We start from the raw sequence: 27,161 nt of genomic DNA, 5'->3' as shown, positions 1-27,161 counted from the left end.
TTTCCCCTTTGTGCGCTATTAGCTGGTTTAACACTGACAGCCAATTGCGTACAGAGTCAGTTGAACTAGGCCCGTTGATTACGCCTCTTGTACAGAAGAAAATGACAACTTCCCCAGACCAACGTGCAATCTACGATTTAGCTTGGTCTGGCAATAGCCAGACTAGGGATTGATGGCAAAAGATTTCCATGCTAAAGCCAACCTGTTTTGGCTGTATGAGTTTTAATGTTTTAAGAGGGGAGACGTGAGAAATGATATATCTTGCACATCCTTTCTATAATAAACATTGCGCAATGTTCAAGTTACCCAAAGAGAAGCATTATAATATTACAATGTTCCATTAACCAGCGAGTAGAAATCTTGTTCTTGAATAGTAAGAAGAATAAAAAGCATTCTCTTGTATTTTTATTAAATGTCAAGTCTCAAAATAGTTAGTAACCTCATACATCTTTTTGTCTACAATAAACACATTCCAAGTAAAGTCAATATTACAGGTTAAAGAAAAATACATGTTTTCGCTGAAGGACATTTATTGGTTATGTATCAAACACATTCTGTCAATGAAACTGTATTATATATTGCCTTTGGGTCGGTTCGGTGCGAACACAAATCGAAGCCACAAATCCCATAATTGGATTTGGCGTGAAAAATATAAACCTGGACAATGAAAATATTTTATAAGACGTCGAAATAAGCATTCAACAAAACAACAGGGAAACAGAAAATAGGGTTGAATAAGAGCATTTGAAATCAATTATGATGCTTCCGTGAAAAAATAAAACCAAAACCAAAACCAAAATCAAACCCGCGCCGACGCCGGTTAGTTACGTTAGATCAGTCGAAGGTCAGGCGGAAGGTCTTCTCCTGCTCCTTCCGCGTGTTGTCACACAGCTTGGAGACGTCCTCGACCCGCCGCTGAAGCAGCACAGAGTTCTGGTCCACCCACTGGAGGGAGTCCATATGGGCGTTGAGGATCTTGCAGATCTGCTGGAGCTGCGGTCGGGGAAAGACGAGGAGAAGAGGTTACAACAACGGGTTAGTTCAGAGGAGCCACGGAGCAAGGAGAGGAGGAGTTTGGGCTAGAGGTGTTCCGATACCATCTCTTCCTTCCCGATTCCCGATCAGATTCCTGAACTTGCGTACTCGCCGAATTTCCGATACCGGTATCGGAAATTCCTCCGATAGCGATAACGGAGGAAATCTTGCGATACCCAATACTGCATTTTAGGCAGCATCGGAAATACCTCCGAAATTCAGATTTTCCGATACTGCCTAAAATGCAGCACTGGGTATCGCGAGAAATTCCTCCGATACCGTCATCGGAAGGAGTCCTGATGCCGGTATCGGCATCAGGACCGCTCTAGTCTGGACGGAGAGGGGGGCGTGGCTACGTACCGGGTCGCTGGTGTCCGACGGGCCGCTGGACGTGTTGAGGTGCTCGATGATCTCCTTCAGGTCCTGGGACATCCTCTTCAGCTGGGCGTCCACGTTCTCCGCCAGCTTGTAGGTCTTCTCGCGCTCCTCGTCGGCGTTCTGCATGTAGATGGTGCCGCTCTGCTCCCGCACCGAGTCCTCCAGCGGCGACAGCAGGTCCTCCAGCTCCTTCTGCTGCGACAGGATGAAGTCCAGCTCCTGGTTGAGCCGCCGCTGGTCCAGCTTCACCTTCTCCATCTCCTTGTGCAGCGACGTGATCTTCTCGCCGTTCTCCACCAGCGTGCGGTCCCAGGCGTTCACCTGCGTGGCCTGCTGCAGGAAGTGCCTCTCCTGGTCCTCCAGCTCCAAGCTCCACTTGTTGATCAGCGACTCCAGCTGGGCGTACGACATGGCCGGGGGCATGGCCGCCGCTGCGACGGCCGTGGCGGTGGCCAGGGAGGCCACGCCGCTCGCGATGGACGTGGGCTTGATGCTCCCCAGGGAGAAGCCCGTGGCGATGCCGGTGATGGGGGCGGCGACGGCGGCGGACGTGGCAACCGGCGTGGGCGCCACCGTCGCCGCACCCAGGGGCTTCAGCATGACGCCCAGGCCCCCCGTTGTGGCGGTCGGGGCCACGCTCGCCGCCGCCGTTGTTGCCACGGCGCCGCCCAGGGAGAAGCCGGTGGCGGCCGGGTTGGGGGTGGACGTGGGGATCGGCATGGAGAAGAGGGAGGAGCTTAGGGTGGGAGCCGCTTGGGTGGCGGGGGCGATGGAGGCGGGGGCGGGGGTAGATGATGGCTTGATCCCGAAGCTGAACCCTCCTCCACCCTGCATGGGCGCTGCTGCTACTGTTGGGGCCGCTGCTAGGGTGGGCTGGACTCCCATGGAGAGGGTAGACGCAGCAGCGTTGCCGAAGGAGAAGCCCCCACCGGCCGCAGCAGGGGGCGCTGCCGACGCGGTGGTCATCTGGACCTTGGCCGAACCGAAGCTGAATCCCCCCAACCCCAGGCCTCCAGGTGCAGCCGCTGCGGGGGCCTGCGCCTGCATCGCAGCCTGCATTTGAGGCTGCATCTGAGCCTGCATTTGAGACTGCATCTGAGCTTGCATTTGAGGCTGCATCTGAGCTTGCATTTGAGGCTGCATCTGAGCCTGCATTTGAGGCTGCATCTGAGCTTGCATCTGAGCCTGCATCTGCGGCTGCATTTGAGCCTGCATCTGCGGCTGGACGGCTGCTCCAAAGCTGAAGCCCCCTCCGGCCGGTGCTGCCATGGTGCTCTGAGCTGTGAGACCTCCGCCGAGTGAGAACCCCTGAGCCGGGGCTGCTGTGGTGGTACCCATCGTGAGCCCTGTTGCTGCGGGCTGGGGGGTAGCTGTCAGGCTGAACGCGGGGGTGGGGGTGGGGGTCCCGAACGAGAAGCCGCCGCCGCCGCCAGCAGTGCTTTTCGCGGGGGTGCCGAAGCTGAAGCCCCCGGCTGGGTTTGACTGGACGGGCTGAGCGGGGCTGGCGGTCGCGAACGAAAAGCCTCCTCCAGCCGCGGCGGGCGTGGAGGTCGCCATGCCGAACGCCGTTGCTGGAGCCGCTGTCTGCGCGGGTTTCTGGGCTCCGAAAGCCCCGAACCCCCCGGCAGTGGACTGGCCGAAGCTGAACCCACCTCCACTCATTCTCCTCGGCGGGCTGCGCTGCTATGGACCGACAAAGAGGACCGACGGGGGGACTTCCTAGTCGTCCCCGCTTAGCTTTTTGGCGGGCCACAAAGTGCGTTTGTGAATGGTTAAAGTTTAAATGTATTCGCTAGGCCGATCTAACAGACTAGATAAAGTGGAGGAGAAGCACCCGAAATCGCGGTGTTGTTTAATCGACCGACACTATTGGTAAAATACAAATAAAAACATCCATTTCAAAACGTGGTTAGCGCATAACGATAACAGGTTCTCCAGCAGGCATATCGGTGGTCGGCTAAAGGAAGTGACGGAATAAAGTACCCCGGTTTGTCAAAGATAATGCAGGAGAGAGAAGCAAGCCGCCACCAGCGGGTGTGCGTTGCGCATGTCCGGGGAGCAAGGAATCACCCAAATATGGACATATCTACGTACGAAATATAGCTAAAGATAATAATAGGCAAGGCAATAAACACTACAGAGCCTTACTGCTGGACGAGTAGGCCTTTGACTGTGCGATCGGATAAAGTGAATCCGAAATAGTCAAACATGGTTAATTAAACTGAAGGATGTACAACACAGAAACTATATTGAAGTCGTTTGGAGCACCTGTGGTTGTCACATTCCAACCAAAATCTCTCCTGTGACAAAACTACCAGAGCAAGTCCAAAAAAACAAGTTGGGGTATCTAACAATTATATTATCTTTTTTCTTTGTATGTGTTTGTTTACCTTTTTCTTTATTCACCCTGAGAAACCGTGTATTATGTTGGCTGACAGTAGGTGGCAGTAATGCGCCTTACGGTGTTATTCTTCCCAGAAAAATGAACAGAGGAAGAAGATGTGCTGTGATGATTATCTTGTCTCTTCTCAGCCCAGATGATCTCTGAACTGTGCACAGTCGGTGTGTGTTGAGGAACTGGGATCGTGTGTCAACTCAACAGTCAACTGCGATAAGGATGACCTTTTAAAGTGTCGTTTGTTTCGGTGTTTTTCAGAATCCTAATCCTAATGGCTGAATTGTTTTTATATTGCATGTGATGACAGAACGGTGGTTCAATCACAAAGCGTGCGTTGCAGACCATGATCGCAGAGCATTAACCATTGGCCATTTTGACATCAAGCTCACATATGTTAACAACATTAATGCATGTGTTCATTCATCTCAGCTGCCGAACATTTAACCTTTAATAACCAGCCAGACGTCGGGGCGTGATCTTCAAAATGAGGATTCTCGGGGTTTTAAGAAGTAGTGTTTCCATTGGGAAGCACATCGATTACTATTCTAAGTTCTCCCCGTCACCGCTTTCAATGAAACAGTTCTTGGATTTTGGTAAGACCCCAGCACACGCTCTGTCACTCACTCATTCACTCATAAACTCACTCACACACATAGCTTTTCAGTGCTGAGCATACTTTGCCTAAATTGTTTTCAGGCTCAGAAAATGCCTGCGAGAGAACGTCGTTCGCCTTCCTCCGACACGAAGTTCCTGTGAGGCTGGCCAACATCATGAAGGAGATCAACCTGCTGCCAGACAACCTGCTAGGGACTCCGTCAGTGCGCCTGGTCCAGAGCTGGTAGGTCGACAGAAACATCATGTTTCTCAAATCATCTGATCTTCTGCTTGATGTTGTGTTTCTGTCGTTCAAGGTATTGGATAAGATGTATGATTCTGTATTATTAGTTACTTGGAAAGATGTTTTTCTTTTAAGGTATTTGATAAGCTTTCTGTCTTCTTAGTTATTTTTAAATATATGTTTCTGGCTTTTAAGGTATTTGCGAAGTCTTCAAGATATCATCGAGTTTAAAGACAAAAATGCCGAAGAGGAAAAAACCACATATGAGTAAGTCTACTGAGAATGATCTCATTATATATTCCGGTTAAGATTTGAACTCCAAACTCAAGTTCACGCTCCCCACGCCTTACCATTTAAACCCATCCTCCCGTGTTCAGCTTCACGGACGCCGTCATCAAGATCCTGAAGAGGCACAACGACGTGGTGCCCACCATGGCCCAGGGGCTGGTGGAGTACAAGGAGGCGTACGGCACGGACCCCATCGTCAGCCAGAACGTCCAGTACTTCCTGGACCGCTTCTACATGAGCAGGATCTCCATCAGGATGCTGCTGAACCAGCACAGTGAGTAGACCCGTCTGCTGGGAGGGTCCTCGCCTCTGGCAGAAACACCTGTTGAAATGGGCTGAGTGTCAGGGTACTATTTCTATCTAGTCACTATTAGTCCCTATTTCTATCTATTCACTCTTAGTCACTATTTCTATCTATTCACTCTTAGTCACTATTTCTATCTATTCACCAGTGGCGGCTGGTGGAATTTATTTGAGGGGGGGCTGAACGTTTGCATTCCAAACCCAAAAAGGGGGGTCTGGGGGCATCCTCCCCCACAAGATTTTTTTGTGATTTTCACAGACAAACTAAGCATTCTGGTGCATTCTGACAAAATAGTAAAGGCAAAAAAAGAACATTCTCTCTCTCTCTCTGTGTGTGAGTGAGAGAGAGAGATAGAGATAATGGGTGACTGTGTTACGGCCAAGCCATTGTGTTGGTAAACGTCACTCATAAATATATCTACAGTCTGCATTAGTAAGCATTTAGACAAATACAATGAAATATGAATTCCACAAAATTCATGTAAATGTGCAAACTTTTGTGTGTGGTTGTTGAAGACACACTTAAGGCATGATACCAACATAGGTTTGCAGAGGACTACATACAGTACAATATGCACACTGAAGGCCTGATGCCACCATAGGTTTACAGTAGGGATGGGCAAAATGATTCTTTTCAGGAAACTAGTTCTTTCAGTTCAGTTCACTATAACGATTCGTTTATTTGATTCGGTCGTTTTGATTCGTTCGTTACGTCAGATTACAATTTAAAAAAAAAAAAAAAATATATATAATTTTTTTTTTTTTTTTTAATTGGTCATGGGTCCGGATAGGACCGTCAAAACCGCAGTCCGCCGTTTGGAGATGCCTGCTATATAGTGTATCAAACGTCCCACCAATATTTATACCACTTGCTTACTCTCTATATTTCATTCATGGTTTTACATTTATAATTTTATTTTACTTTACATTCAATTCTTCATTGTTCAGGCATTACAGAACTTGCATGGTCATAAATAAAAAATACAAACTTCAGTTTAATTTCTTTGTTTGTTCTTAAATTGATGTAGAATGGAGCAAAGACTCCTGGGATTGGGAAATGCGTTTATCCAATAAACAGATGGAGGGTTAGGCAGACAGAGAAAGCGCGCATATTCGACGGTACCGTCATTGGTTTACCCAGGTGCCATTCCAACACCATTGCTACCTCTCATTGGCTTAATCTTTGAGCACGTTGTAGACTTAATCAATATAAGTCGCGGGGAGACGGAGCTCTGTTCGTTTGTATATTTTATTTTCGTGACCATATGTTTGGTTTATGTTAAAAAAAAAGAATCAAAGAACCAGTTCTTCTTGTTTTGGGGAACCAGTTCTTGTCGTTCACGTTCGGGATTCGTTCGTTGTAACGAATCAGTCGCGACCGACACATCCCTAGTTTACAGAGGACTATATACAGTATGTACACTGAATAGGTTTGCAAAGGACTATATACAATATGAACACTGAAGGCCTGAAGCAACCATAGGTTTGCCGAGAACTATATACAGTATGTACACTGAATAGGTTTACAGAGGACTGTATACAATATGCACACTGAAGGCCTGGTCCCACCATAGGTTTGCAGAGAACTATATACAGTACGGGGTGGGAGGAGGTTGTGAGGGTCTGCAACCAGTGTCCATCTCAAGGGAAATACATATAGGCTAGTGGAATAAATATAAGTTGCTTACCTCTAGCATGGCTAGCTTCACACAGTTGTTCATATGCAGTCTTGCTCGCTTGTGTTCATTTGATCCGTTCTGACAGAATGTGTCATTCCTCTTACGTCAGGTCTGTGTCCACGAACTATCACACGCACTTTTTTTAAAAAGTATACAAGGAAAGCAAAAAATTGCATTGTCATACCCAGAGCTAGTTAGCCAAGCCTGAACCAAACTCTGGAAAAACTTCTCTTGTAGGCTCTATCCTTTTCTCTTGCTTGTTGGGTTACGTTCACTTCTGGATTTTCTGCTCCGAGTTCTTTTACTAGCTGAACCAGTGCCGCTGCTAGCTATTTTGGGGTCCTAAACATAACTCCTTTATGGGCCCCACCCCCCCCCGCCCCCAAAAAAAGAATTGGTTTCTGCCAGTTTAACATTTTATTAAAACGCAAAAGTTAAATCTACTTTGTAAACACAGTTCACAGAACAGCCAAAACATACATACAGTACACACAAGTATTGGAATGTCCAAAATCTTTTAAATTAAATAGTTATCCATAAATACAAACTTAAAACCAGAAGTATACAAGTAAGAAAAATTCTTCTATGAAGCAAAGATTTACAAGCAGAAACTATTTACACAAATATTTACACACTTTACTTTGTAAACAGAGACAGCCTATTTTATTTATTTATTATTATTTATTTTTTTTGGGGGCCCCCTCAGGACTTGAGGCCCTACGCGCAGCGCGTAGTGCGCGTTATGGGAGCGGCGGCACTGAGCTGAACTCACAGGGAAACAGTGGAAGCAGTAGGCCTACTCAAAGTCGCCATCTTGCTGATCTCTGAGGTAATGGCAAACGCGCGGTTACGTGCAGTGGACGGTGCACTGCGCTTGGGGCTATATCTTGAGCGCCCCAAAGCCATACAATTCGACGACGCTGATTGGCGAAATTATATACTTTTCTGCCTAGCAACGGGGGAACCATTGGCTAATAATTCAGGCATGTGGGGCTGAGCGAAAAGCTCCCCACGGAAGACATCTGCTTCACCAAAATGAACGTTGAACGTGTCAGTGAATGAAGATTTAATCATGGGGGATTCTAAAGATATTCTAAAGTAAATGCATTACTCGAATGCAATTAAAATAGATTAATTTTCAAAATGAGAAGATTATTTAAAAAAATATATATAAATATATTTAAAAAAGAAAAGATGGCCGGTCGGCGGGAGGGCGGCGCCCCAGCGCCCTCTATAGGCGAGCCACCACTGCTATTCACTCTTAGTCACTATTTCTATCTATTCACTCTTAGTCACTATTTATATCTGTTCACTCTTAGTCACTATTTCTATCTGTTCACCCTTATTCACTATTTCTATCTGTTCACTCTTAGTCACTCTTAGTCACTATTTCTATCTATTTCTATCTATTCACTCTTAGTCACTTTTTCTATCTATTCACTCTTAGTCACTATTTATATCTATTCACTCTTAGTCACTATTTATATCTATTCACTATTAGTCGCTATTTATATCTGTTCACCATTAGTCCCTATTTATATCTAGTCACTATTAGTCGCTATTTCTATCTAGTCACTCACTTGATGCCTTGCTCCCTGCACATCTTTTGTCTTACAAGGTATAGATCAGATAATTCATTACATTCATAATTATATTCAGGACATTTATCTTTAATCCAAACCGGTTTACAATAACTACATTTGTCAGAAGAAAGAGAAACCATATATCGCTGTCAGTAGAGTAAGGATGTTCATAGAAACAAGTGCCAACCACTAGCAATCACTAGGTTAACACATTCCCTGTAAACAACGAAGATAGCTAGGAAAAGATGCTACACAATGCTAAGTACTATTTTTAAGTGCAAAGACGTACAACATAATTGTATAAGTTCATAAGAGACAATAAGTTCACAACAGGGGTATGCAGAGACTAGCCGAACTCTGAACAAGTTAATCTTGTGATGGAGCAAAAGATACAGAGTGTGACCGGCTCGGTCTATGTTCACACTAGTGGTCGTTATTTGCTGATGTCCTAGGATTAGGCCTCATCGTGTATAGTCGCCCCCTTCATAGAGTGCCGTTCTGAACACCAAGGCGTTCAGCCTCATCGTGTCGTTCTGTTTCCCTGCAGCTCTGCTGTTCGCCGGCAAGGTGAAGGTGAACCCAGCGCACCCCAAACAGATCGGCAGCATCGACCCAAACTGTCGCGTGAAAGACGTGGTCATGGGTGAGAGTCCTTCATCTGACAGGAGGTCCATGTATCTACATGTTAACATAATATATACATGGCGATACAGTAAACCTTTAAACGGCTATGTACATTTATAGAGGAACCAAAAGAGGCATTTATTTATTTATTTTTATTATTTAAGTCTCAGCTTTACTACTTGTGTTTCTCTTATACTTTTAATTTCTCTTATATTGCACTGTTGGAGGAGCCCAAGACTAAAGAATTTCATTGCCAGCGATAAAACCATCTTGAATCTTGAACTTTTGAAATAACTATTATAAATGAAATTGCTGTTGAACAAGTTAAAAAAACAACTAGAGAGGAGTAGATTTAGGAATTCTAAAGACGAGGTTTGGAGAATTGAATGGTTACATCTGAAGATACAATGTCTAAATCGTAGGCATTAAGACTCTGATATTGTGTTCCCGTTTTCTCTTTGGTCTCCTCTTCTCTTCAGACGCCTATGAAAACGCCAGAGGCCTGTGTGACCGATACTACATGAACTCACCAGAGCTGCAGATGGAAGAGTTCCATGGTATTCATTCATTCATTCATTCATTCATTCGTCCATGGACCGATGGTCTCATATCTGCTCTCCTTCAAACTGTTTCTCCTTCATCAATGATCTTTCGTTCCCAAACAGTGAAAGAAGATGGAAGCCCTACCGTGGTCTATGTCCCCTCTCACCTGTACCATATGGTGTTTGAACTTTTCAAGGTAAAAGCTTTGGACTTTATAAATCTTTTATAATCCCATAAAGTGTGCTGTATCAGTCAGTGCATTGCACCCCTTGAATCGTATTTTGAAAGGGTGCGCTTTTATTGTTGCAGAACGCCATGAGGGCCACCATGGAGAAGTACGGGGACTCTACAGATTACCCGCCCATCCGCGCACAGATCGCACTCGGATCGGAAGATCTCACCGTGAAGGTAAGGCTGCTGTCTGTGGGGTTTTAAACGGCACCTCGGAAGATATTCAGGCAGTCCTACATGAGCTTTGATGTGTCGGGATAAACAAAAAATGGCTGCAAACTAATCTGCAATCTAATGAGCTTCATTCAGAACTGTATTACAATGTACTATCTGTTATTTACCTAGAGATTTCTTCAATCTCTGACACGTTGTAAACGTTACTTCACTCAGTTTGTGTGCCCTCGTGACCTTAAATGTTGTTTACGGACATTTGAATTTTAAAAGGTACACCAGAAAAAACTGATCACAACAGAAATACAATCTTGGAACATGAGTGTGTGTTAATAAAGTCAAGTCATGGTGTGTACGCAGTACTCATTCAGATGGTGTAACAGTAAAGCGGCCTGGTATTCGGTTTTATTGAGTATTATACAATGTAGTAATATAACAGTAAAGCGGCCTGGTATTCTGTTTTATGCAGTATTATATAATCTAGTAATATAACAGTAAAGCGGCCTGGTATTCTGTTTTATGCAGTATTATATAATCTAGTAATATAACAGTAAAGCAGTCTGGTGTTCTGTTTTATGCAGTATTATATAATCTAGTAATATAACAGCAAAGCAGCCTGGTGTTCTGTTTTATTTAGTATTATATAATCTAGTAATATAACAGTAAAGCAGCCTGGTGTTCTGTTTTATGCAGTATTATACAATGTAGTGCTGCGACAGTAAAGCGGTGTTCTGCTGTGTTGTTCCCCAGGTGAGCGACCGCGGCGGCGGCGTGCCACTGAGGAAGATCGAGCGTCTGTTCACCTACACCTACTCTACGGCCCCCCGGCCCACCAGCATGGAGGCACGGGCCGCCCCCCTGGTGAGTCCCCCCCCCCCCCCGATAGACAGGCTGAAACACCATGACACCCCCCCCTCCCTGATAAACACAGGAACACCATGACAACATCATCCCCTCCCCTCCCTGATAGACGGTCAGTGATCCCGGACCCTCCCTGATGGACAGTCAGTAAACCCTCCCTGATGGACAGTCAGTAAACCCTCCCTGATAGACAGTCAGTGAACCCTCCCTGATAGACAGTCAGTGAATCCTCCCTGATGGACGGTCTGTAAACCCTCTCTGATAGACAGTCAGTAAACCCTCTCTGATAGACAGTCAGTAAACCCTCCCTGATAGACGGTCAGTGAATCCTCCCTGATAGACGGTCAGTAAACCCTCTCTGATAGACAGTCAGTAAACCCTCCCTGATAGACAGTCAGTAAACCTTCCCTGATAGACGGTCAGTAAATCCTCCCGGGTAACTCTCAGAAACAGCCAGACAACAGGCCTCAACCATTTAATTTGAGCTTAGCCATTTAGCGGTCAAAACAAGGCAGTCAAAACAAAGATCTTTGGGCTCGCGCTTCCCAACTTATCAAAATATTTGTCAACATGGACCTCAAGAGACCTCAAGACTTAAACTGTCGCAATACATTTCATTCATTGGTGACTCTAACATTCAGGCTACCGGTGAGCCTGCCAACAGTACGGCGTGTGTTTAGTGATTAAAACCATGAGTGGGTGGGTGAGTCTGAGGTCTGAGCTCCGCTGTGTCGCCCCAGGCGGGGTACGGCTACGGCCTGCCCATCTCGCGGCTCTACGCCCGCTACTTCCAGGGGGACCTGAAGCTCTACTCCTTGGAGGGCTACGGCACCGACGCCATCATCTACATCCGGGTGAGCTCACGGTCACGGGGTCCCAAACCCAAAACTCGGGTGACATCACTGGGGCAGCTCAAGTGTTGGAGCTGGCAGGGTTAGGGGTTGGATTCCCTGTCTTTACTCAACTGGTAGATATTTAAATATGTAAACATTGCGAAACGATCACATCAGTTTTGACTTGTAAATGAGTGTGGTTTAAATGTTGTGCTTCAGATTGTACAGGTCCGACATTGTTTTTAAATCAATGCAGGATTACGTTGATGCAGATTTAAGATCATATTGATATTAACTATCGACGTTTACTTTTTCTTTTTAAAGAAGACATTTTTGATTCAACCTGAGAATAGTATCAAAGAATTTCTCATTCACCTTTTCCCCCGCCCTTCACTATACATTATATTAAATATATTTTGTTTTAAATGAACTGCATCTGGATGCCTCATTCCTAATGTCCTGTGCCCCCCCCCCCCCCCCGCCCCCCCGCCCCCTGCATGTGTCCTCAGGCTCTCTCCACAGAGTCCATCGAGAGGCTGCCGGTGTACAACAAGTCGGCATGGAAACACTACAAGACCTTCCACGAGGCGGACGACTGGTGCGTGCCCAGCAAGGAGCCCAAAGACATGACCACCTACCGCAGCTCCTAGGGCCACTCATAGGGCCTTGGGGGGGGGGGGGTCAGACGCCTGCTCCGGGGGTTCAGAGTGACGCCTGCTCCGAGGTTCTGGAGAACTGGGAAAGGGTCAATCCCTAGCTCTGGTCAGTGGTCGCTGTGCTGTGTCTGGGAAGGGCCCTGTTATCACAGATCTGTCTGCTTTACACTTGGGGATATCGTGCCACCAGGTGTGGGTGTGATTAGCTAATTACAAGCCGTCGGCCTGTCCCTGTGCCTTAGTGACGTCATAAGTGGGCGTGTCCGCCTCGATGCGTGCTGGGTAGATCAGTCAACCAGCCTACCCGTTGGACTGTAACCAATGTTGCTGATCTATCCAGTGTACATCTAGGTGGACCCTTCCGCTAGTGTTTTGAAAACAGGAAAAGTCTGATTTTCGTCTTGTAATGGCTACTCACGGAATAAAGGAAACGCCAAAGCGTCACTCCGATGTCAGTTCAATTAGTTTATATAAACTAAAATATGTGGCTTGTTACAATCCAATGGCTTTTATTGTATCTGAAAGGTAAGGCTTGTACTCTTTCCTGTCTTGAGCTTAGTGCAGAAACAATGTTACAGAAACAAAGTAAGTTTTACAACTTTACTTTGTTTGGATGACGTTTTGGGGTTACAGTGGGCTTTTTCTGACCTTACTAAGCAGTCTTAAGTTTGTTCTTCATGTTTAGAGTATTGTCTTTTTCCGTATTATGTGAGTTACTTGAGTTCAAAGTATTCTGTATAACAGGTTAAACTCTTATTGTCACCAAATCACTTGGACTTAAGACTCGATGCAGTGCTATAGTACATCTTTATGTCATTATATTAAAGATGTAGTACGCATTATCAGCTTATTTAAATATATTATCACTCCTAAGTTGTAAAATGACATATCTGTTTATCAAATATGTTTTGCAATTGTTAGATCAGTTTCAAAAATGTTTCTATCTAAAAAGTAGAGACACTTGAAATATGTATTGGATGAATTCATGTTTTATGTAAAAGAGATAATGTACAGCACGCCAGTCATTATCGCAAAATAAACCCGGCTGGATAATGCAGGACCCCTTATAACACAATTACTAACTAAATCAATCAATAATAATAAGTATTCAAAGCTGGGCAATTCGGTTAATTTAAGAAACTGTGTGTGTGTGTGTGTGTGTGTGTGTGTGTGTGTGTGTGTGTGTTCCAAACGCGGTGATGTTGACACTGCGGACATTTTGTGAGATTTATTTGAAGGACCGCACAATAAAAGTTGTATCTTTGGATGAGACTACTGTTGAACATCTTCATACAGACGTTGTAAACGTCATTCAAACTCTAAGTATGTGGTCAATCAAAAGAAAATATCATGGAATGAATATTCGTATGCAGCCAAGAGTCCAGTACAGTAAGAAACATCCACAGCACATGAGGTGAAAATGAGTTTATTGATGCCGCTTTACAGTATGTACCAAGGCTTCACGGGGGAAGTGGACAACATTCTCGCAGTGCAACATTTTATCTTTTGACTCTATAAAATATACAAAACAGTTAACAACAGCTTGAATGGCAACACCACGGTAAAGTATTTCAGTGGGCCCGGGAACGCACACAGACACACAACACCCGCACTCTCACAACATTCATAGTCACGTGGAACCATATTCAAACCAGAGTTGTGTTTAGTAGGCACCCGTTGGGTGAGCCAAGACAGACGAGATTTAGAATGACTGTAACATCACTGGAATCATTACAGTAACGGGGCCCTGTTCTGATTGGACGACAGATCAGGGCTCCGCCCACTCAGGCACGATTGGAATAGCAGTAGAAACAGCAGCTCTGCCCCGGATTCAAAACAAGTCGCCTTTGCGTATCTTATTCAGCAAATAAGATGTCGCTATTCTACTTAGTAGAAAAAAATGTGTATAGTATAAAATGTTACGGTGGTCTGATTTTCATTGTTTTAAAATAAGAAGTAAATGCAGTTAATAGGCAGATGTATAAAACTTTTTTATACTCATAAAACATTGTCAACCTTTGAAGCGTTAAAGACCTTTTTTATAGTGCTTTGAGATCACCTGTTCAGCACCTTGCTGTAGGGGACCAGCGGCAGTGTTTTTGTTTTAAAGGTTGGGTATGGAATTCTCTTTTTTTGGCCTTTTTTGTAAAAATGACTTGAAATCCTTATCATAACCCACTTACAGCCACTGAGTTAGAAGTACTGGCATGAAAATTAAACAAGTCAATCATCTGTGGAACGGGCAGGGCTCGAAAAACTCCAGCCAATGATTCCCAGACCCACCGAGTGTCATTGGACACTAAGTAGTAAGTACGTCAATCAAACGGTCGTACTGCACTCCCCCTCCCCCGCTCGACCCCTTCGGACACGTACTCAAAGCTCGTGACCCAGAGCAAGCTTCTGTTTGTTGTTATCCTGCGGTAGCTACTGGAGCTAGCTAATGGCTCGCACTCGCGCATCTGTGTTCGCTCGTGAATGATTGCGCGTCCATGTACTTGGAATGAGTGGAGTCAGAGTCACCGTTGAAGGAGAGGGGATAGGACCATTTGGGTTGTGGGTTTTCAAAATCTGCTGGCGTTTCGCAAATCCCATACCCAACCTTTAAATACAGATTACATTTCGTGGTGAAACCTGCCGATTATCGGCAAAAGCACAACGTGACTTTGAATCAGAACGATATCATCTCGATATTTAGTGGTCAAATAACATAGGGGCTTACTTTCGGTCACAAATTAACAATGTGTTTATTTTTCTATCCCCCTATCTCACAGTTGAAATGGTTTGATTCGAGGGGGTCCGCGAGAAAGGGGGGTTGCATTAGAGGACACGCATTAAAACGCCAAAACAGCGAAATAAGGACCAAGACCGCAGCACAGAGATAAAATCATGACTGGCACTTGGAAAATAAAATACAAGGGTGCAATTCAAGAGCGGACGTGTTTGCCCGCGGTCATTAGTGGCATGGTCGTGTTACATTAGAAGAGGGAGGGGAGATGGCAGATATACAGTATGTGAGGGGCGGGGGGGGTCTTTGTAGTGAACGTTCTGCCCTGCGAGCAGGGCCTTGGAGAGGGGGGGGGGGGGAGACGCACTGCCAGCGTACCTCAGCACACAGAGTCCGTACTGGCCGGTAGTTTTCCGCTGCGTCGCGCCTCCTTCTCCCGCTTCTCCCTCTGCTTCTCCAGCTTCTCCTGGGCCTTGCGCATGTCCTTCACCTTCTTCTTGATGGTCGCCCGGTCGCTCTGGCTGCTCACGCCCAGCGCCTGTGTGGGTGGGGAGGGAGGCGGGGGTGGGGGTGGTGGTAGAGACATAACGCCATGGTTACCGACGTGTGACTTAGGAGGATGGGCGGGGCCTCTTGACGTTTTGAGAGAGGTAAGCGGAACTAACACTAAACACAACTTACAATGTAATTATAGTAAGCCGCTTTGGATAAAAGAGTCAGCTAAATGCCCTAAATTAATGTTTTATGTTTGGCCACAGGGTGGCAGTAAAACACTGAAACATTGAAACGATAACTGGTCGAATCTTTATTTTTTATTTGTCTTTATTTTTTTAATTAGCTTTCAAGATACAACCAACTCATAACTATAATCCTTATTTTCTCAGATAATCAATTTACTTTAATTATTGAAGGCATCAATCCCTTCCCCTTCCTTAGGAAACACTTTTCCCACCTTCAACTTGTCGCTGTCCATCTGCATGAGCTGCTGGCCGTCCACGGCCTTGGCTGTGAACTCGGGAGTGTATTGGTCCATGTTCATGCCCATCAGCCAGTGACAGACTTGCTGATTGGTCCATTCAGGAACAGGGCGGTTCTGCCATTGATACTCCTTTCCTGTTGACACCGGTTCGTCGTCGAGTGTCTAAAAAAACACAAAATCATTGAAATTGAAAACTGTTCAATAAAAATAACAAAAGCTGAGAGTCAACGTAATAAAATAGAGTCCAAAATGTGCGGGTTGGTGACATTTTGGAGGCTTAGTCATTGCAATGTCAAACTTGTTGGCAACAACATGTGCTCAGTGAGTGAACATGTGAAGTGTGAACCATTATAGTTATGAAAACACAAAACAAGGCCAGCTGTATGGATATCAAAACACGGCGAAGCAATGATATCCGTTAGCTGACCGTTGAACGAGGTAACATCTGCGTGCAATTACCTACAAAGCGTAAGAAATAAAACATGCATGTGCCCCAGGCCGCCGAAAGAGATTGCGTTCTACATGCATGTGAACCTCACAGGGAATGAAGCAGTAACAATAATGTACATTTTACTCGTCAGGGTTGGGAAACACACTTATACACGTTATCCTAATTAAAAACATCTGAAGTCTAAAAACAGCAGATTGTTACAATTAACTAGCACAGACTGTACTGCGTATTTACAGTAGGTGTTGCGTAACAGAAAATACAAAAATAGGCACGGCTTGCCAAGAAAAAAACGGAGACAGTTCGAAAACCTTCACCGGTCTAACAGAGCTAGTGAGCAAGCCAGGTGGTGGTGACAGCACGACTCCCAAAGACTAGAGGGGTTTACAGGACACTGAGGTACAGTAACAGCTGACTCACAAGGAAAACAGAGCTAGGCCATAACAATAAGAGCAGCACAACGCAACTAAACACACAATCACACCCCTCCTTCATGCACATGCACCCTTCCAGCTTAAGTCAGGCGTTTATTTATAACCCGTGCGGAAGGCGGGAACCCCAGGGGGGGGCGGGCCGTGCACACTACCCCCCCGGAGACGCGAGCCCGGGGGGAGGGGGGGGGGCGGGGCCGGGACAAACACTCACCTCGGTGGACGAGAAGATTAGGGTGTGTGAGCGGCCGGACAGATTGGGCTCAGCCACCAGCCCCGAGAGCTCAGAGCTAGGGCTGCCCGGGCTACAGTCGTCTACGACTGACACACTCTGGAACAGGTGGGGACAATCAACAGCGTGTTAACCACACAGCCACGTCATCATCAGGGCCAGCCCACATCAATAACAACAACTACTACTACTACTACTACTACTACAACGAGTGAGGTGGGGATTAGGAGGGGGGAAGGAACAGTGGTGCATGCTGGGTAAAGCACATTTGGGTGGGAATGAGGGTGAAGGATTCAAACGGGTTTAGCGTGACCGCCATTGGGGTGACGTTAGGGTTGGTGATTCAGGGCGGGAGAAGCGTCAGTTGACCGCACCTAATCCATTGCTACCGTGCTACACTAAGTGCTACATGTCGCTAGGCTACAACGCGAGGCGCTGGCGCCCGCATTCCGACAGAGAGGGGACATCGGCTCGTGCACGCTCCGGCCACATGGGATGAGAGCAAACACCCAAACACACAGCAATGCTAGAACAATAGCAACCACTTCGAAGTCTTGAGACCCCAACTCTACTTCTATCAGAGGGAAGCAGACAAGCTAAACACTAGGTATGTGGTAATGTCCTCAAGAAACAACTGCAAAGTAGTTTTAATTTATTTACACATTTTGAGCGCTTCTTTGTGGAGAGTACAACTCGACAGTGCATCAACAATGCACTGTCGGAGTTCAAGTTTAATCTATGTCCTATAAATGTTGTCTCAATCACAGATTAGTCCTAATCCAGGCACTCCAGACAAGGCCAATTTCTTAATCTGACTCCCACTGAGACTGCCATGGGCCATCAGTTTCCAAGGCGCTTAATCCACAAATGAGGTTATATTGAGTCACAGTCACATTACCACATACCTGCAGCTAGTGGAAGACACACACAGGAGGTTACAAATCACCACACTACTGGTTAGTCATCTAGATCAAATCATTTGAGTTATAACGTGAAGAGAAATAACGATATACTGTACCAAGTCTAACGATCGACTGAATAAAGACGACCAAGAGAGATTTGTCTGTTTTTAAAAACGAAAAAAAAAAAGGAGAGTTCAGAGAGACATTTTTCCCCCCGGGATCATAAATCTGTCACACTGGTGATATTTAACACTGAGCCGCCGTAACGATGCGGACCAGGGATGGAATGAAAAGCGGTCTGAACCATCGCCTTTAAGATAACTTTACAGCAGACCTCGTCTAACTTTACAGTCGACCTCGTCTGCCTTAAACCGAGAGCAGGCCTTCCGACGGAACGCCGGCCAGGTTCCAGGTGCTGCGTCACCATTCGCAGACTCATTAAGAAGCAGCTGAATCCGTTCCCACCTCGCTCTCCCTCTCCCCCGCCCTTTCCTGCTATAATGAATTACAGAAGGACACGACTATTTTGGTCAAAGTTGGAAGTTGATTCATTTTAAAGAAACAGTTGCTCCGAATGGGGGAGACGTCTGGGCTTGGTTAATGAGCCACCATTCTGACTGTTTTTCTTTCTCCCTTTTGAGGCGCTGGGGGGGGATATTCTGTAATTAAGGGCAGGGTAAACACTGTCTCTCTCACACATGGCTCGCGTTGAGAGATACGGCAGGGTGGCTAAGAATAGTCCAGCGAGACGCAGAACACCACAACGGGGTCAACCTGCTCTCTGGAACCTGCTGTTTTCAGACGGCTGCATAAGGACTCCATCACTGGGGAACCTCTGGCCAGGGCCCGAGCCAATGCCCGTTGAACCTTTCATCTGCCTTAACTTCATTTGCTTCAAGCGTTTAGTTGCCAAACCACGAAGCACTAACAGTTGATTGGAATAATGTAATCTACCGTCAGTTTAATACACACAAACCTTATTTGGCTAGGCCGCTTTGACGTGTCTGTCGGCAAATTAATCCAACGTGTTTATTTCACTTTACAATCAATCAACAGAGACTTTGGGTTAACGACTCCGTGAATTGAATCCATGAAATGAACAACCAGAATTGTGTGATTGTTCTCTCAGACGTTCGTCAACGTCATCCCGTTTCAACAGAGTCACACGCACGTCAACAAGCTAACCCCCCCGTTACAACACGCAGTAGTAGCGTGTTCTGCTGGTTCATGGCCCGGTACAAGGCCAGATCCTGGCCCAGGTTCAGGCCCCGGTTCTGGCCTGGTTCAGGCCCCGGTTAAGCCCCCGGTTCTGGCCTGGTTCAGGCCCCTGTTCTGACCTGGTTCAGGCCCCGGTTCTGGCCCGGTTCTGGCCTGGTTCAGGCCCCGGTTCTGGCCTGGTTCAGGCCCCGGTTCTGGCCCCAGTCTGGCCCCGGTTCTGGCCCCGGTTCTGGCCTGGTTCTGGCCCCGGTTCTGGCCTGGTTCTGGCCTGGTTCTGGCCCCAGCCCGCGGAGCGTACCTTGTTCCGGCGCTCCTGGCTCTGCTCGCTGCTGGTCTCGGTGGCGGTGTAGGGCAGGCTGCTGCTGGACGACGACGGCTCCTTGTCCCGCTCCTTGTCCCCGAACCAGTTGAAGGGCATGCAGGTGGGGATGGACGACATGGACTCGGCCGGGGAGATGGTCCCCCCGGACTGCTCCAGGAGGTCCGCCGAACCCCTGGGAGGAGGGCAGGAGACGCAGGTCAGAGGTCAGAGGTGGTTAGTCCCAGGATAAGATCAAAATTGACCTTTTTGAAAAATGAAACTCTTATTATATTTGGGCGCCAGGAAAGTCATGAGCGTACACACGCAGGCGATAAGGAGAACCGTTTGTATATCAAATATTTTAATTTAATCCAATAATGCATGATGAGTACATTTGTGATCATTGTGACTTTGAGTCCTGGTCCTGAAGATGCGAAGGCTTACCTGCTCCCCATAGACGCTCTCATAGCCTCCTTGTCGTGTTTCTTCCCCTTCCCCCCAGACTTCCGCAAGCCCCTGTGGTAGCATTAGCATTGACATTAGGGAAGGAAAAAAACTAGAGACATTCATATGAATTCGGAGCAACAGTGACAAAGAACCAAACTCAGGATCTCACCCAAAGTCAGGAAACCGTCTCTTTGGCTTGGCTGCTGCAGAGCTCTCGTTCAAATCTTCTGGTACACACAAAATAAAACAATCACCGATCAGCCGAGGATAGTTGATGATTCACTCCACTCAATACTATTGAGTTCACTTTATTTTTTTAACCAGAATCCGCAACGTTGCCTTAGTGGAAACACAAAACCGGTATCATCCTATAGAGGGCGTTAAAGTGTATTTACCTAAAGTCAATTTGCATTGACTTCCCTCTGTTCAGTGTTTATATAAAAGACACAAATAGACAAAACCGAGCCCCGATGGTAAACGACACAAAAGATAAATAAGAAATCTCTTTATCATATCACAATATTTAGAGCGGTCGATAAATGGTATTGCTTTTGATAACGTATCGTGAGGTTCCTGCCGAATCCCGTCCCTAAACAACAACAACGTGAAGTGGGGGGACAACCTCTGGCCCCGACCTGCGGGCTTCCTCTCACCTTTGACCTCCTTGCCCTTGCCTTTGGACTCCCGCTTCTTGGCGTTGCGCGGGAACCCAGAGGGGGAGTGCGGCGAGGGGGGCGACAGAGATGGACTGCCCCCGCTCTCCATGCTGTCCCTGTGGGAGGGGCTACTGGAGAGCTCCGCCTTGCCACGGTCAGCCGACTCCTCCCTCTGCCCGTTGCCGGGCTGACCCACGGGCACGGGCAGCGACAGGCTCTCCTGTATGGACCGCCTCCTCCTTGGGGGCTGCTCCTCCTCCTCCTCCTCCTCCTCCCCCCTCTCCTCCTCCTCCTCCTGCTCCTCGTCTTCCTCGCTGTCCTGTAGGAAAACGCGATGTCATCTCAGAGACGCGGTACAAACAGTTCCAGGCGGTTGTTAATGTAACCCTCATTGAGAGGAGGAGGCTCTGCCCAGTGGAAAAAACCCAGCTGCTGAGGCTGGGACCGGGGCTCAACGCGTGGAACGGAAAGCCGGGGAGCAATCCAGGAAAACTCCAGAGAAAATGTGACACGATTTGAAGAAGAAGAAGAAGGAGGAGGATGAGAAGAAGGAGGATGAGAAGAAGAAGAAGAAGGTCAAGAAGAAGAATGTGAAGAAGAAGAAGAATGTGAAGAAGAAGAAGAAGAAGGTGGAGAAGAAGAAGAAGGAGAAGAAGAAGAAGAGAAAGAACAAGAAGAAGAAGGTGGTGGTGGAAGCGGTGTGCGGACTGACCGGCGAGCGTGGCGACGTCGCGGCCAGGCTCTCCTTCAGCCTGCAGCGCGTCGGCGGCTGCCGCTTGGCCTTCTGGGCCAGCAGGCCGCGGGCGCGCTGCGCGCTGGTGTCCAGCAGCTCCGTCTCCGGGACCACCTCGGTCCAGTCCGTCTCTGTCAGGACACACACACACACACACACACACACACACACACACACACACACACACACACACACACACACACACACACACACACACACACACACACACACACACACACACACACACACACGGAGGGTGAGCGGAGACCTTCTTGTCATGGGGGCGGGACAGTTGAACCCCCAGTCTGGGGGTGGAGGTCTAAATGGTAAAAGGACCGCATTGATACAGCGCTTTTCTAACCAGTGGCCACTCAAAGCACGCCAATGTGTGTACTGCTGCACGGATTCGACTTCGTCACGACGACGAGGATGATGAAGGGTGTGTGTGTGGACGACGGTGTGCAAAGGGAATACAAACAACGCTCAGGGGCCAAAAACCTCTGAAGGCGCGGCCAGCTACCTAGCGAGTGGACAGATTGCGAGCTGGTGGCGGTACCTCGGTTGGTCTCTCCTGCCAGCTCCGCGCTCCGCCGGGCCGCCGCAGGGTCTGCCGGCTTCCCTTTGGCCTCCAGCGCCGCGAGCTGTGGAACCGAGCAGAACCGAACCACCCCAACGCTCGTTTTAGGATCGTCATTCTCATTTACATTCAGGGCATTTAGCAGACGCTTTCATCCAAAGTGACTGACAAGAAGTACATTTGTCAGAAGAAGGAAGAAGAAACAACAACATATCGCCGTCGGTGCTGTAAGGATGTTCATAGAACCATGTGCCAAGCATTAACAATCGCTAGGTTAACCCATTCCACGAATACAACGAAGAAAGCTAGGATACAATGCTACACCATGCTAACTACTATTTTTAAGCGCATTGACGTACAACATAAAATAAGTGTGTAAGAGGGGTGGGTAAGGGGGGAGGCAATGCAGAGTCTAGATGAACGCTGAACAATGAAAGTGTTTCGGCAGTGGAACATGATTTGATTGGTTTAGGTTCTTTAGCATACCCTCTCCTGAAGGCTCTCCATCTGCTCTCTGTACCACGCGTCCTTCTCCTCCAGAGCCTTCTTCATCTCTTCCTCCTTCTTCACAAAGTCGATCTCCCTGGAAGAAGACACAAAGGGGGAATGCGGGTTCACATCGTGGTCGGTGGCTGCTCTTCCACTCAGGACAAATGAGTCGGAAAGCGTCTCCGTAGTGGAGTCACGGTAATTTGTCTCCGGGGAGGTGCTGTAAATGAGCTCGAACAAGGTCAAGCGTCTTGACCCGCTAAGATCGCTACTTATCTTAGTGAAGTTCAGCTCTTGACCCATTTCCTCCGACCACCATCACTGCTTCCCTCATATAATATAAATATTATGATGCACATTCTTTCCAAGAGGGAGAACCAACAGCACATTTAAAACAACGCAAGAACGAGACAACCTCACAGTTAAAATAACGCAAGTATGAGACAAAGGCACAGTTAAAACAACGTGAGTAAAGCTGACTTTCCGAAACGTTATTCCCAGTTGTATTGGAGCAAGTCCAATCCTATGTGCGTCGTGATTAAACAAATAAACAAATAAAGGTTTCCATCAGGCCGGGCCTCGATGTGTCACCCGACACACTTCCCGTCTCCATCTGTGTTACGTGCGCGACTCACTCGACCAAAGTGAAAGGGAAAGCGAAAGCCGGTGATGATCACACATCGGCCGTCTGGAACACAACACGACCACTCACTTCTGCTGGTAGTCCTTGAGCAGCTTCTTGGCCTTGTTGTACTTCTTGTCCAGGGCGTCGTGCTGGCTCTGGCTGTCGGCCAGGTGCTCGTTGACCGTCTTGCACAGGCCCTGGGCCTCCAGCCAGTAGCCCTCCAGCTGCAGGATCTTCTCATTGTTCTGCTCGATCTTCAGCACCAGCGCCGCCTCTCGCTCGCTCGACAGCGATCGGTCCTCCTCGAACTCGCTCAGCTAAATGGACGGAGGGTAGAACGGCTTGATGCTAGGAGTTGATCCCGCGATCGATCAAGCGATCACTCACTAACTCGGATCTCACTCACTCACTCAGATCTCTCACTCACTCAATCAGATCTCTCACTCACTCCCTCACTCACTCCCATCTCTCACTCACTCACTCCCATCTGTTAACTCACTCACTCCAGTCATTGATGATCATACGTAAAGAACTCATTTTATATCATACCTGCTCTTTGAGTTGGTTTACTTCAGTCATCACCATGCCATGTTTGAGTTTGAGCTGAGGTACAGGATGGGTACAGAGATATCAATCATTAACACGACACCCATTCAAACACTGCCAACACTAAATGATTGATAAGGCGATGGCTTCGAAACAAAACCCATCGGAAGCCTCGAGGACGCCGTACCTCCTTGAACCTAAAGGCCAGCTGAGAGGAGTCCATGTTGCCGGGCAGGAACGACGCCTCGCTATCGGGAAGCTCCAGCAACTCCTCGTTCCTTCCGACGCAGAAGCTGGAGCCCAGGATCTCCTCCTCCTCCTCCTCCTCCTCCTCCTCCTCTATGGGGTCTTCCTCCTCGTAGTGCTCTTCCTGGAACCATGATGACATCACCGCCCGTTAGTGAACCGCTCCATCGCCACACCCCTCGCCGCGCCCAGCGCTAGTCAACAACGCTCTCCCGGCGGGATAAAGTTCACATGTGGTTGGCACTCCGCTGATCATACGCAAACAGGATAAGAGGATTGGCCAGCAGGGACGGGGATACTGGTGGTACATGGATTTGGACGGATGCTCTCTTGACCCCAATCATTGGCCGTAATCACCCCATACATTCTGTCCACTTTTGGAAGCCAGTTAGCCAATTGTTAAAGGTGACATATTATGAAAACAACATTTTTTTTCCTGGGATTCGGGGTGGTGTTTTCGGTCTCTTACGCTTAAAAACTTTGATGAAAGTCTGTACATGATTTTTTTTGTGAGATATGCATTTCTGAAAGTACCCCGCCTACAGTTACCAAACAAGCTAGTCAGTTTCGGCGCCCCCTCCCACGTAGGAAGGGTACACACTTGAATATTACCTCCCACTTCCCCACTCCCCTTCAATCAGAGCATCCAGGAGTCAGAGCTCCAGGAGTCCGCAAACGGCAACAATCCCTTCTCCTCCATGCTGTGGTCCAGTCTGACAGCTCATTGGTCAATAGGCAGTAGCTCATTTGCATTAAAGCTACAGAAATCAGAAACATTGCATTCTGAAGGGACTGAAACAGAGGGGAATAGCGGTAGGCAAGATTTTTTTTCCCTCAAACATGTTTCCAGCAAACAGCTTCAAAAACATGTTTTCTGGAACTCAAATGCCATGTTTTCTTGTTGAGAAAACACCATAATATGTCTCCTTTAACTATCCATGTCTCGACATATTTCCTCATTTTGCTCATACCGAGTTGTTCCATCGAACCCTCCCTACTCTCAGTGAAACATTAACAAAGGCTTGTTCTTGAGGTTTGCCTTTTAAAGCCAAAAGAATTCTCTGTCTCCGACAGCGAGGCTGCGGTCAAACCCGCACCCACCACCGATGTTTACACTGACCACCCCGCCTGCAACAAACGGTGACTTCGGTTCCTGGATGGGCAGCGATGGGGAAGCCAGTTAGGGGCCTAGGGGGGTCCAGGGGCTCCGGCCTGGGGACTCACCTCCTCTGTGGACTGCTCATAGGTGTCCTCCAGATGCTGTTGGTGCAGCTGATGCTTCTCCTGCTCGAGGGTCTCGCTGATCAGGCGGGCCACCTCGCTCTGCGTTCCCGCCTTCTCCCGGCCTATCAGGAACCTGGTGTGTTGGGACGCGGTGCGTTAGCGAGGGCGCTGTTCCAATGAATACACGGCAGGGACGACGAGAGGTCTACGGCTTTCTTTGCCAGCCAGCAGCGACCGTATGAAAGTGCCCGCCAGGTACACTGCACCCCTGTGTTGGTTTCATTTGCCTACGGTCAATCATTCACATGGGCCACGATTGGCCACCTCGACCTCTGTCGCAGTTAAATAACAAACGGGCCTTTCTCTCTGGGGATATTGTGTCATACTTAATATTATTATTAATATGTCACGTGTCATTATAACTATGCATCTCTAACTTGGTGAGCAGAACTGTGGGCTACTTCGGGCCGATCTGAATCTTATCTAATCTAGCGCTGTGTAATCATTGATGTTTTCCAGCCATAGACTGGAAAGAATTTGGACAACCGTTGGTTGACACACAACTGGAATGAAGCTGTAGACTTCCTGCTATGTGCGCCGCCATTGGTTGAGAGCAGCAGTGGAAACGATCCATATTTGGCACATTGAAGGCCCGAATTCAATTGGCGCTTCACAATACTGTACTACCGAAACTCATCGATTACAACAGGGTTCCTGAGCGAGACTTAGGATGTTGGCAGTTTGTTTTTGCCATCCAAACACCACAGAGGGACCACATTTTAGTCTCTTCCACCACGGCATCACAAACAGGTCAGGGACATCAATGTGAGCCGTGGTTTGTGAACCGGGGATGGAGACGGGTATAGACTGTGGTCTCACCCTACGGTGCCTTGCGTGTTCTTGAGGACCGTGGCCGCAAAGAGCTGAGTGACCCCCACCAGACTGGTGCCGTCCACCTCCACTATCTGGTCGTTCACTTGGATCCTGGGGAGAGGCAGGAAAGAGAGATGTTTCAAAACAACACAGGGGTTGTAATACGGAGGCATCAGCCAGCTGGGGAACACCACACAGAGGACGTCTCTCTCTGGGAAACCAACAGTAGACTTTTGTTGTCTTTTGCTGCTGCGGAAGGTTAAAAACACAGTTGCTTGTTTTGTAAACTGTTTATCTCAGAGCCCGGGGAGAGATGAGCCAGAAGCCATGCATGCATACATACATGCCGCGGTAATGCATCGCATCTGCCGCCATTCGAGATTTGCGGTTTCAGCAGGGAATACACTTATTGCAAACAGCCGTGGTGCGATGTGCGTCTGCGGTGGCAGCGGCTCACCTCCCGTCCCGTTCGGCCGCTCCCTGCTCTGTGATGGTCTTCACGAAGATGCCCAGCTTCTCCAGGCCCTGGTCGGCTCCAACACCCATGCCTATGATGCTGATGCCCAGCCCGTTCTCCCCTGAGGAGAGGGTTGAACCACAGAGAACCATTGACGTTGACATTCGGGGCATTTAGCACATTTAGCAGACGCTTTTAGACGCCAAAGCAACTTGCAACCACTCACACCGACGGTGGAGTAGGGCTGGGCGATTAATCGAATTTTGATCGTGAATTAGATTTTAGCGCCAAACGATCACAAAATTAACATAATCAAGTTTTTTTCTTTTTTTATGTTTTATAGAAAGGGCAGAATGGCTGGATACATTATTATATACATTTTCTTTTGACCATTTTGTTTAATTTTTAAGGCAACCTTTCTAAGTTCTGTTACAAAATTTATTTTGGGAGAGACATGCTGAATAAATGCAACATGTTTTCAAACTCAAAAATAATCGTTTGGATAATCGTGATTTCAATATCGATCAAAATAATCGTGATTACGATTTTTCCCATAATCGAGCAACCTTCTGGTTATAAGTCATCCCGCTCTTCCTGCTGAGCTAAGTCGACCCAAAGAACCAGGCTCAAG

General features: G+C 47.5%; 3 protein-coding genes across 8 annotated transcripts in view; 1 reads left to right on the top strand and 2 right to left on the bottom strand.

Moving 5' to 3' along the window:
- Window positions 1-388: 388 nt before the first annotated feature.
- Window positions 389-3,391, bottom strand: nup62l (nucleoporin 62 like). Its single transcript, XM_030344266.1, has 2 exons — window positions 1,396-3,391; window positions 389-993 (listed from the first exon to the last, which is right to left on the bottom strand). The coding sequence occupies exons 1-2, from the start codon at window positions 3,073-3,075 to the stop codon at window positions 835-837; spliced, it is 1,839 nt and encodes a 612-aa protein (XP_030200126.1). The 5' UTR covers window positions 3,076-3,391; the 3' UTR covers window positions 389-834.
- Window positions 3,392-3,502: 111 nt separating this feature from the next.
- pdk1 (pyruvate dehydrogenase kinase, isozyme 1) lies at window positions 3,503-13,688 on the top strand. Of its 2 annotated transcripts, XM_030344268.1 has the most exons (12): window positions 3,503-3,756; window positions 4,241-4,404; window positions 4,508-4,649; window positions 4,845-4,916; window positions 5,027-5,211; window positions 9,050-9,145; window positions 9,606-9,683; window positions 9,792-9,865; window positions 9,979-10,077; window positions 10,822-10,932; window positions 11,673-11,786; window positions 12,275-13,688. In XM_030344268.1, exons 2-12 carry the CDS (start codon window positions 4,296-4,298, stop codon window positions 12,413-12,415), a joined length of 1,221 nt encoding a protein of 406 aa, XP_030200128.1. In that variant the 5' UTR covers window positions 3,503-3,756; window positions 4,241-4,295; the 3' UTR covers window positions 12,416-13,688. The 2 variants fall into 2 exon arrangements, with proteins under 2 accessions (XP_030200128.1, XP_030200127.1); XM_030344267.1 differs by lacking the exon at window positions 3,503-3,756 and having other exon boundaries at window positions 3,909-4,404.
- Window positions 13,689-13,831: 143 nt separating this feature from the next.
- Window positions 13,832-27,161, bottom strand: part of ppp1r9ala (protein phosphatase 1 regulatory subunit 9A-like A) — a 29,027-nt gene continuing 15,697 nt past the window's right edge. Inside the window, exons 5-21 of one of the 5 annotated variants that reach the window (XM_030344261.1) lie at window positions 26,531-26,651; window positions 26,080-26,184; window positions 25,201-25,333; window positions 23,918-24,100; window positions 23,734-23,787; window positions 23,272-23,501; window positions 22,557-22,653; window positions 22,014-22,134; window positions 21,473-21,624; window positions 20,758-21,079; window positions 20,274-20,331; window positions 20,102-20,173; window positions 19,655-19,850; window positions 18,255-18,299; window positions 17,219-17,335; window positions 16,099-16,287; window positions 13,832-15,684 (exon numbers count right to left, since the gene is read on the bottom strand). In XM_030344261.1, coding sequence (XP_030200121.1) covers window positions 15,526-15,684; window positions 16,099-16,287; window positions 17,219-17,335; window positions 18,255-18,299; window positions 19,655-19,850; window positions 20,102-20,173; window positions 20,274-20,331; window positions 20,758-21,079; window positions 21,473-21,624; window positions 22,014-22,134; window positions 22,557-22,653; window positions 23,272-23,501; window positions 23,734-23,787; window positions 23,918-24,100; window positions 25,201-25,333; window positions 26,080-26,184; window positions 26,531-26,651 — 2,354 coding nt within the window. In that variant the 3' untranslated portion in view covers window positions 13,832-15,525. The remainder of the gene's footprint in view (window positions 15,685-16,098; window positions 16,288-17,218; window positions 17,336-18,254; window positions 18,300-19,654; window positions 19,851-20,101; window positions 20,174-20,273; window positions 20,332-20,757; window positions 21,080-21,472; window positions 21,625-22,013; window positions 22,135-22,556; window positions 22,654-23,271; window positions 23,502-23,733; window positions 23,788-23,917; window positions 24,101-25,200; window positions 25,334-26,079; window positions 26,185-26,530; window positions 26,652-27,161) is intronic. The other 4 variants (XM_030344262.1, XM_030344263.1, XM_030344264.1 and 1 more) reach the window with 4 other exon arrangements.

Source organism: Gadus morhua, chromosome 20 (assembly GCF_902167405.1).
Source record: "Gadus morhua chromosome 20, gadMor3.0, whole genome shotgun sequence".
Classification (NCBI taxonomy): domain Eukaryota; kingdom Metazoa; phylum Chordata; class Actinopteri; order Gadiformes; family Gadidae; genus Gadus; species Gadus morhua.
This window is presented reverse-complemented; position numbering and strand designations above follow the sequence as displayed.

What these genes read in the sequence shown, in the direction of transcription:
- nup62l (XM_030344266.1), bottom strand. Translation starts at nt 3,075, where the DNA reads ATGAGTGGAGGTGGGTTCAGCTTCGGCCAGTCCACTGCCGGGGGGTTC. An exon ending in CGTCGGACACCAGCGACCCG is followed by an intron (nt 994 to 1,395) that starts GTACGTAGCCAC and finishes CCCCGACCGCAG; the next exon opens with CTCCAGCAGATCTGCAAGAT.
- pdk1 (XM_030344268.1), top strand. Translation starts at nt 4,296, where the DNA reads ATGAGGATTCTCGGGGTTTTAAGAAGTAGTGTTTCCATTGGGAAGCAC. An exon ending in GTGCGCCTGGTCCAGAGCTG is followed by an intron (nt 4,650 to 4,844) that starts GTAGGTCGACAG and finishes CTGGCTTTTAAG; the next exon opens with GTATTTGCGAAGTCTTCAAG. An exon ending in CGGAAGATCTCACCGTGAAG is followed by an intron (nt 10,078 to 10,821) that starts GTAAGGCTGCTG and finishes GTTGTTCCCCAG; the next exon opens with GTGAGCGACCGCGGCGGCGG.